This window comes from Ochotona princeps, chromosome 9, assembly GCF_030435755.1.
Source record: "Ochotona princeps isolate mOchPri1 chromosome 9, mOchPri1.hap1, whole genome shotgun sequence".
In the NCBI taxonomy this organism is placed as follows: Eukaryota; Metazoa; Chordata; class Mammalia; order Lagomorpha; family Ochotonidae; genus Ochotona; species Ochotona princeps.
Window position 1 is genome coordinate 14427750 of NC_080840.1, and position 10202 is coordinate 14437951.

The following is a 10202-nucleotide window of genomic DNA, read 5'->3' on the forward strand; positions in this document are numbered from 1 at the left end:
ATTTTTACCCACAGCTGTTGGAACTGATAGCAAAGTCACAGCTCACATCTCTGAGTGGCATCGCTCAAAAGAACTTCATGAACATTTTGGAAAAAGTGGTCCTAAAAGGTGAGCACTCCCTCTCACACTCTTGCCCTTCTTACCAATGTGGGGACAGGATTTTCCAATTGAATGGACAAGGCATCAGATGTAAAGGACTGAGAGTGGATGGAAGTTAGCAGCTCCAGCAGCTATATATCCAGGGCATTGGCGGGGAGCAGATTCCAGTTCAGAAGAGGATGCAACTTGTGTCCATCACCTGCCAGTCCTTTCTTTAGTATCAGCCATTTGCCCTTCTATGACAGCCTTTCAGGCGTCTCAGGATAGACACCTGTCCTACCCCTTGGTGACTGAGTCTCCAAATTCCTAGAAAACTGAGAGATATACCAGGCAGACTAGATTCTGAGAGCAATCAAACTAGCCAAGGAACCTTAGGTATCTGGTTCAATGGTCCATTGTGCACAGAGAGAAGCGGAGGCCCCTCAGAAGGAGTGATTTATCCTTAATTCCTTAGCCAGCCCATCAGGATTAGAACCAAGCTGATCTCCCAGAACCGTGTCTCTGCTGGGGAGAAAGAGAAGAAAAGGAAAACAGTGCTTTCTGATCAGGTGAGCCTTTGGAACAATGAGATGAAAAAGGGGCTTGATAGAAAACCAGAGAGAAGAGAACAAAAAGAGCCCTAGATTTCAGAAACTCTACCCTTAGCCTCAAGTGCAGACGCTTGGCCAAATGTTGAATAAACAGCCAGTGAGAAAGAAAACCAGTCCCCAGGGGCAGGGTCCAGGGATCAGAGCAGAATGGACAAGCCAGCTAATCAAAGATGGGGGTGGTTCTCCAATCGTAATGTGGATTGTGTGGGTTTTTTTCTTCCTTCCCCACTCAAGTCCTTGAAGACCAGCAGAACATTAGGCTCATCAGAGAACTGCTGCAGACCCTGTACACCTCCTTGTGCACACTGGTGCAGAGAGTCGGCAAGTCTGTGCTGGTCGGGAACATTAACATGTGGGTGCACCGCATGGAGACCATCCTGCACTGGCAGCAGCAGCTCAACAGCATCCAGATCACCAGGGTAAGCAGGTGCCCTCTACCAGGCAGCCAGGCCTGCACACAACCTGGCCACAGAGGGCATGCAGGGGTCTGCTTTGAGGGGATGTGAGGTTGTTTCATGCTGGTGCTGAGGTGGGCTGGGGCTTTCCTGGTAGGGGCAAGGTGGCAACGACTTGGCCAACATGATCCATGTCAGAGACCAAAGGCAGCCAACTGAAACACTGTGGGAAAGCAGAAACTTGGCTTAGGCGGATGAGCTAGCTAGCCTCCTGATTTTTTTTTTTTTTTTTTGTATTATGTTCTTTATTCATTTACTTATGTTTACCTTAAACGCAGACAGATCAAGACAGAGATTTCTTATCCCTGTATGCCTGCAGCACCTAGAGCTGAGCCAGGCTTGAAGCCAGGAGCCATGTCTCACAATGTGCGTGCCTGGGACCCCAAAGTCTTGAATCATCATTTGCAGCCTCCCTGGGAGCACATTAGTAAAATTAGGAGTAGAGCTGGAAGTTGATCCAAGATATTCTGACATGGGAAGTAGACAATCCAAGAAGTATCTTTATTTTGTAATTTATTTCTTTTTTTTAAAGATTTATTATTATTTGAAAGGCAGGCTTACAGAGAAAGAAGAAGAGAGATAGAGAAAGAGCTTCCATCTACTGGTTCACTCCCAAAATGGCCACAACAGCCGGAAGAGTGAGGCCAATCTGAACCCAAGAGCTTGGAGCTTCTTCCCAGCTAGGAACATGAGCAAGGAGCTGGATGGGAAGTGGGGCAGCTAGGACTCAAATCACCTCTATGGGATGCTAGCGCTGCAGGCAGAAGCTTAATCTGCTGTACAGTAGGACTTCGTATTGTGGCACTGCATGTGAAGTCACTGCCTGCAATGCCAGCATTCAGTACAGTTCAAGTCCCAGTTGCTCCACTTTTAATCCAGCTCCCTGCTAATGGTCTTGAAAAACAGAGGAAGGTTGCCCAAGTACTTGGACCTCTGTCCACTCAGGAGACCTGGAAGAAGCCCTAAATCTTGGCTTCAGCCTGGCCCAGCTCTGGCCATTGTGGCCATCTGGGCAGTGAACTAGCAGATGGAAGATCTTTCTCTATGTCTCTCCCTCTCTCCTTGTAGCTCTTCCAGATAGATAGATAGCCTCTTTTGGATAAATACCCAGTGGAGGGATGGCTGGATCATGTTGCAGTTTGTTTCTAGTTTTTTTTTTTTAATTTCCACAGTCTTTTCAATAAAAGGTATTGGAAAAATTGGCATGCATAAAGGAGTAAAATTAGATCTCTGCCTCTTACCATATATAAAAATCACCCAAGATGGATCAAAGAGCTAAAACAAAAAAGAAAGAAAACAAGTAAAGCCCTCAGGTTACCAGCAAGGCATAGTTCTTCATATCAGTAGTTTCTTCAGGCTTTCAAAACAAAACTGAGCACTAGACCCTTATCATCCTAGTAGTGAGCCGGGGGTCTGAGGCATACAGAAGTGTGCAAAACATGCTGGTGTCACCCCCAGGGCTCAAGAGAAGGGGGAGGTGGGGGAGGACGGATCAGAGACCTACATTTAGGCAGCTCTTGGAGCACTTAGCTTCCTAATCTAATCACAGATTGTGACTACTTCAAGAGGTTTCCAGGACCCACACTGATAGCGTTTAAGGCTACCCCGAATCAAGAGAAGGTGGCCTTTGACCTCCTTGTAAATAACAGTTTTACTGTCAGAAGCCTTCCAAATGACCTGTCTGGGCTTTAGTTTCTTAAACTCAGAAACAGAATAATTGGAAGCTTCGTCTGTGGCCTGGACTTAGTGCTAGCTAGTTTTTATAAATCCGGGATTGCCCAGCAATGGAAATGAGCAAGTTTCATTTATCTAAAGGGCATCTTGCCCCCACCAACTCTGGGATATACCCATTAGGCTGGCCATCATGTGCCTTCATTCCCAGCCACCCCCTTCACCGTGCCAGCAACCACAGCTTACTCCCTCAGAATTCCCACTATCTTTGACAATGGCATTGTGCTAACCCTCTCCCCTCATGGGGATGGGGCATGTACCAGAGACACCCAGTGACTGGCCCAGCATTGCACAGCCAGTGCGTGCAGACCCAAGGCGAAAAGCCCCAGAGTGCCAATTCCTAAAATGGTAAAGCTTACTTGACAACAGTGGATTCCAAAACCTTTTTTTTTTCCATCCAGCTTTCTTCCAACTATTTATCCAATGATCCTGCATTTCTAAGCCTTGGTAAGCCAATGAAATCCCATACAGAAGAGATCAAAACACTGAAGTTCCTCCCACTCTCTTGTCTGCGAGGGATGTGCCAGCCAAGTCCCAGTATGCTCTGCACACTCTGAACTTGGTCCAGCCTTAGGGCTTTTACTTTCACTCCTTCCCTGACCCCTGGTTCACTGAAGCCACTCCTCCTGGCACCTCCCTCAGCAATTACTAATCTGAAGTTACCTAATTTTTCTCTGCCTCACTGGTCCATGAACCCCACAACAAAAGGACATTCACCCAAAGAATTCCACCATCTCAGTCCCTTTGCTATCCCAGAGCAGAGGCTGTCAGGAAATTTTAGTTGAATGAATTCACGAACCAATGATTGAAGCCAGGGAGTCTCCACCCACTACCTACAGAAGCACCTGTTCCTTGTTCAGAGAACACAGCTGGAAAACATTGTCCTCTACTGTGAATAATGACAATCATGTGCCTAACACAGGACTGGGGCAACTTACTTGATCACTCCATGCCTCATGTTCCTCATTTGGAAAGTGGGAGCAAGAGTACAGTCCTGATGGAAGAAGTTATTAGGCAGAAACAATTGGAACAGAGATCTCAAGTATACTGTCAGAAGGTGTCAGCCATTATTATTGGCAGAAGGAGGAAGGGAGCAGGCAAGTGGAGTGACAAATGATGCTGAAATCATAGCATCTTCATCTTATCAAGTAGAAAATTAGGACTGTGGTTAAGAGTCATTCAGCTGAAGAGGCTAGCATTCTGGTGTAGTGAGCTAAGCAGTTGCCTCCAATGCTGACATCCCCTTAGGGGCACCAGTTCAAGTCCCAGCTGTTTCGCATCCCATCCAGCTAGCTCTCTGCTGATGAGCCTGAGAGCAGTAGAGGATGTCTCCTGCCTTTGGTTTGCCTCAGCCCTGGCTGTTGTGGACATTTGGGGAGTGAGCCAGCAGATCTCTCTCTCTCCCTCCTCTCTCTCTCTCCCTCCTTCTCTCTCTCTCTCCCTCCTTCTCTCTCTCTCCCTCCTTCCCTCCCTCCATATAGCTGTCTTTCAAATACATAAATAAATAGATAAAGAAGGAAAGAGAACAGAAATGGGGTGGGGATGAGTCGGGGAAGAAGTAGGAAGGAAGCAAGATGAAAAATTCAGCTGAGGCCGAGATGCTGCTGGGATGTGGCCAAGGCACTGAACCCACGACCTTGGGCAGAGGCTGTGCTTTCAGCCACTGTGCCCTGCTTCCTCCTGTCATCTGTCGCAGCCCTTGCCTGGGAACCATGTTCTGCTGAGAGCCAGGCTGGATCCTTGTGGAGCGCTGGTGAGCCTTTCACACAAATGCCTAACTCTCCAGAGAGAAAGAGCAACAGTGAGGGAAGGAGGGCTTAGTGACTGCAGTCTGGGCTATATTTTAAATTTTACTCTTTAACAGTCTGGGTCAAAGACAAATAAGGTATCCCTTGAACCAGTATAAGGTGACTTTCATCCCAAAATACCTTTAATTTTGCCCAAGTGCTAATGCCATCTTTCCAGCACATAATCTTGCCCCTTCTAAGTTTTCATATCTAATTCTATGGATCCAATTTCTACTGGTTTAAAAAAAATTCATATAATAAGGGATGAAGGAGAAAAAATAAGAAAACTGCTGTAGGGGAAGCAACTTTAATTGCTGTGTTCATGGGACAAAGCAATGTTTTGAAGCAGAAGTGGGTGGAATAGGCATGAATGGTTTTAGCCCAATACATGCTTTCAGGAGCAAGAGTGACAGATTTTTCTGTATATGTTTATATTCAACAAGAAGGCAAGCAAGCAGTTAACCATTTATCAGGGGTAAGGGCCCAGCATGGGGTCTGGGCAGAGATTTTGGAAAAGCTCAGGTTTAAAAATCTGACAGTGAACATCTGCCAAGTGGACTTGCCTTTAATAGGAGTTAATGTAATAATTTGCCTGGGAGTTTTAACCAAAAAAAGTAGAGGCTTTGAACTGATGGAAACAAAAAAGAAAAATCTCCTGGCAGTTTTATTAGCTCATATGATCAGCAGCATATGATAAATGACACGGCCTGGGGCCTTCCTTGCAAAGTCCTGGATTTTGCAAACAAGGAAAGGTTCAGTTCTGGAGTGGGGGGACGGGACTTGAGCAGTGTAAATTGTTGAGTCATGGACGCTGCTGCTGAACGTAGGAGGCTGAAGTCAGTCCAAGCCTGAGATTGCTAGGAGTGGAAGAGATCTTCAGTGTCTTCTAAACTCACTCCTTTTGGACATGAGAAAACCGACACCCAGTATGTGTGATTTGGTCAATCTCAAAGAGTAAAAGAGTAACACTTAGGAAACCAGAAAGGCGCCTGGCATGATTTGGCTTCAGCCACTCCAGGGCCTTGTTTCTGTTCCCAGGGTCCAGAAGGGACTGCCTATGAGCAAGACTGAGGGTAGAGGGTGGAAGTTGGAGCTGGGCGGGCAGGGGGAGCACAAAGTGCATCTTTGCCATTGTCACCTGGTGACTGCTGCGTGGCCTTGACTTGTGTGGTCATCCTTCACTTTGCAGCCTGCCTTCAAGGGCCTCACCTTCACTGACCTGCCCTTGTGCTTACAACTGAACATCATGCAGCGGCTGAGTGATGGCCGGGACCTGGTCAGCTTGGGCCAGGTGGCCCCTGACCTGCATGTGCTCAGCGAGGACCGACTGCTGTGGAAGAAACTCTGTCAATACCACTTCTCTGAGCGGCAGGTGGGTGGGTCTCTGCCAGCCTTGCTCCATGCTCCTCCTCTCCTTCCCCTCATCTGAAGTCCCTCCCTCAGGCCCGCATCCTTAACCCAAACGCTGTGTACACCCCACACCCACCAGAGCTCCCTCATTTGACTAGATTAGGATACTCTAAAAGGGTCCTAAATAAATGTTATCCACCTAGTTTGATTTAAAAAAAAAAGCTTACATTCTTAACCAATTCACATTCAGCAATGTGTTAAAAAAAAAATCTTAAGTTGGCACCCATCCCTCCCTTCCATAACAAAACACTTGCACTTTTATGGCGTTGTATAGTTCAAGTGCTTTTTGCAGATACTATTTTATTCTATAATGGATATCTGTCAAATCCCCACCTTACGCCAGTGGAGAGGGAGGCCACCAATGGCTAAATGACACATCTACAGAATCAAAGCAGCTCTCAGGGTGAGAGAACTGGCTTTGAACTTGAATTGGGGCCTTCAGACATCAAGGCTGGGCTTGTTTCCCTGAGTCATTCTGCCTCAATTTTTTTTTTCTGATTTCTTTAAATAGATGTGTTGAGTTCAACACGTTCCATTCAGGAAGCCACGACTGTTTAAACATAAAACAGAGCCATGATGCAAAGTAGTTATTGCATTTCTCTGGAAGCCAATAGCAGAAAACAGGTTTGCAGTTGTTTTTCAAGATCAGCTGAACACTACAGTGTCATCCAAATGCAACTTTGTAAAGAAAGGTCACCAGCAATAGGTCACCATGCACCTGTTTCTCTAAAAGCTGCTGTTGAAGAGGGGACTTCTTTACAACGTAGCAGTTCTTCCCTACCCCAACCCCCAGCCATAGCAGAGATTTTTTTAATGGCAAAGAGGATGAGGATAGAATTTTTCAGAACCAGAAAGCCACAAACCATCCTCTGAATGGATTTACCCACAGCAACTACATTTATTCATTTGCCTTTCAGATTCGTAAGCGATTAATTTTGTCCGACAAGGGGCAGCTGGATTGGAAAAAGATGTACTTCAAGCTGGTGCGGTGTTACCCGAGGAGGGAACAGTACGGAGACACTCTCCAGCTCTGCAAGCACTGTCACATTCTGTCCTGGAAGGTAAGAGTCCCTGCTCGGCACACAGAGGAACTCACAAGCACCTGTGTTTCCCTCCCCGCTTGATTTACTTCTAAAATCGTTATTCCCTTTGTCCTACTCATCTATTTCTCTGATCCATGGAAAAGCCACACTAACTAAAACATCATTATGTTTTTATATAATTAATTATATAAAGGGCATGAATTTCACGTACATCGTATATACAAATTTAAGAACACAATGACCCTTCTCACCCTACCCTCCCAGTCTCCCTTGCTTCCACTGTCCCTCTTTCTTCCTTTCTCATTTTTTTTTTAATTTTCACAATGACATACTTTCCATTCCCTTTATAATCACAAGCTTTGCTTGCAATGAAAGAATCTCAACTGAACTTGAGCTGTGGCAATGCAGCAAAGTGGAGGAATCCACCATGGGGGGAGGGTTTGGGGAGGGGTGGGGGAATCTCAGTACCTATAAAACTGTGTCACATAATGCAATGTAATAAAAAAAAGAGTGAAAAAAAAAATCACAAGCTTTGCTCTCCACTAAACAAGATACTTAACAAGTAGGAAGAGGAAAAACCATGGTTCTCCAGTTGTATAGGCAAGGGCTATAAACAATCGCCAAATCTCAAATGTCAAGTTTCACTCAAACACATTTTTTTGGTACTCTGTATATTAATTGCCACCAGGCTTTTTTTTTTTCAAACTACCCCATCCCTCAACACTAAAAAGTTCCCCTGTCTCTGTATGCACAAGTGCACACACGTATGCAAACACAGCTCTTTAGATTCCTCCAGACGGGTGGGTTCTTGATTGGGAAATACTGTTTGGAAGTGGGAACATGCCTAATGGTATGAAAGCTAGTGAGAGGCCTCTGATGGCATGACCCTGACCATGATGTTCCTTTCCAGGGCACCGATCACCCCTGCACAGCCAACAACCCAGAGAGCTGCTCCATCTCGCTCTCCCCCCAGGACTTCATCAACCTGTTCAAGTTCTGAATCTCAGCTCATACTACACTTCCCAGGAGGGTCCCCCTCCAATGACTGGATGGCCTGCTGGCTGGCTGGGAGGACGGAACTTGGGCACTCCATTTGTAAATAATGTACATTTTTATAAACATTGGCTCGAGACTTCGGAGATGAGTCCTGCAGAGAAGGGAGTGCCGCAGCCGGCCTGGGGATGTGAGGGTGTGACCCTGTCCCCAGCAGTAGTATGGAACGGCAGAAATGCTATCAGTAAACTTTGTCTAACAGCCGGTCAGGGAGACTCCCAAGAGCAAGACCTCTCTGTCAATGGGAAAATGGAATTCATCTTCATGTTCATGGAAACTCCTTCACAGCTCCCTAGGAAGAAAAAAGCAAACCTCACCTAGAAGACAGGACGCCTCTTCGTTAACAATGTGAAGAATCTGTTTAGGCAGAAAGAAAGAAAAGCAGCATAACCACAGTTGCGAAACCTTGGGCTTCAGGGCTGGGGTTGGGGTTTGTTTTGGAAAAGCAAAGAAGCCCAGCCCATCTGTGACGTGCTTGCGCCTGGGACCTGATCCTTGGAAGCCTCCACACAGTGGTCTACCTCTCAAAGCACGGTGCGTGCCCTCATGGCACGCACTGCCCCCTAGACAGTGTCTGCTCGTCTCGTGTTTTCAGAACTATAAAAAGCGATTTAAAGTAGAAAGCAATGTTGGAAGCAGCACTTTCATTTCAGTCTTCCTTTTTAGGCAAACACAGCCCTCTCTTGGAGTTTTTCTTCCAACAACCCCCAAAACAGTGGGGCCTTTTGTCCTTCCGTGTTGTGGATCATCTGGGGAGACAACAGACGCAATCAGAACAGCCGCCCTGCTGCATGAAGACAGAATTTAGTCACCCCCTGGCGGTCAAGACTTCCGTCTTCCTGCTCAACCTCGCAGAGGGGGCAGGGCTTCCTCGGATATTGTCATGGAGGAGTCCCAAGCGTGGTGGCTTCACCAGCAGGTTTTACAGTTTGGCCAACGACGAGGACGAGTTTCCAGCTGCTGTTCCCCTTGGTATAGGGAGGAACTGCAGAGTTTTTGTTTAGGCCCAACATTAAAAAATAGTCACCCTGAGTCAGGGCTTCCTGCAAGGGCATTGGAAATGAAAGTTGCAGATGGACGTGAGGGCAGAGGTACCGCGCATTCCCCTTGACCTTGTTTCAGCGGCTCCCAGAGGATTCTTCCAGGCAGATGACAGCAGAGCACTGTGGGAGAAAGGAAATTTCAGGACTTGAAGAGGGGGTGGGGATGTTTGGGGTTTGTTGTTTTGATTTTTTTTCTTTTTTTTTTTTTTTTTTTTACTTTTTATAGAGGGTTGCTTTTCTACAATAATGTACAGATTTGCAGTTGTACTTGCTTTTTGTTTATTTGTTTCTCTTTCCAAATAAAGTTGCCGCCTGCATGCTCTTGGCAAACAAGTGGAGCCCACTAAGAGCTTGGTTGCCCTGCATGTAGAATGAGAGCATCTCCTTGGGAGGGGGAATGACCCTTTCTGGAGAAGGGTCTGGAAGAGGGAAAGATGGCCGAGCCCTTGACTCAGATGCCGCCCTTGGCAATGTGCCACTCACATGGCAGCCCTGGGAGGGGATGTCACTGCTACTCTGCATACCTCACTTTGCAATGTCCATGCCTACTCTCAGATTTTTTTCAGTTTCCATACCTTTCAGATTAATAATAATAATAATAACTTAAATCTTCCTTAATGAGAAAAAGGAAGCGTAAAAGAAGAAGACCTTGGAAAGGTCGAGTTTCAGAAGAGCCACAAACCCGAGACATCTGAGAGTGCTGCTTCCTTTGCTGTTGCTTGGCAAGCCCGTGCTGCTGCTGCTGTGCTGAAGTAGCTTCACATTGGCATGCAGGCCCTTGACTGTTAAATTCAAAAGCTGCTGCTCCTCGCATGTTCAGGTTCTCTCAAAGCTCCCACCATCTTTTCTGAAGTGTGAGGGTGAGCTGGAGTGTTGGGTTTGCCATGCTGTGAAGAGCTTTGCTAACTGTGACTCAGGACACTTTCAGGGTGGCGGGGTTCGTGGCTTTCCAAATCTTCCCACCAACCTGTGTTCATGTCCATCAGGGGGA

General features: G+C 46.5%; 1 protein-coding gene across 1 annotated transcript in view; it reads left to right on the top strand.

Annotated features, from left to right (window-relative positions):
• Positions 1–8950, top strand: part of FBXO32 (F-box protein 32) — a 31159-nt gene extending 22209 nt beyond the window's left edge. Inside the window, exons 5-9 of the mRNA XM_004580712.4 lie at positions 15–108; positions 924–1108; positions 5852–6034; positions 6990–7133; positions 8026–8950. Of these exons, the coding sequence (XP_004580769.1) occupies positions 15–108; positions 924–1108; positions 5852–6034; positions 6990–7133; positions 8026–8115 (696 nt within the window). The 3' untranslated portion in view covers positions 8116–8950. The remainder of the gene's footprint in view (positions 1–14; positions 109–923; positions 1109–5851; positions 6035–6989; positions 7134–8025) is intronic.
• The last annotated feature ends 1252 nt before the right edge of the window (positions 8951–10202 follow it).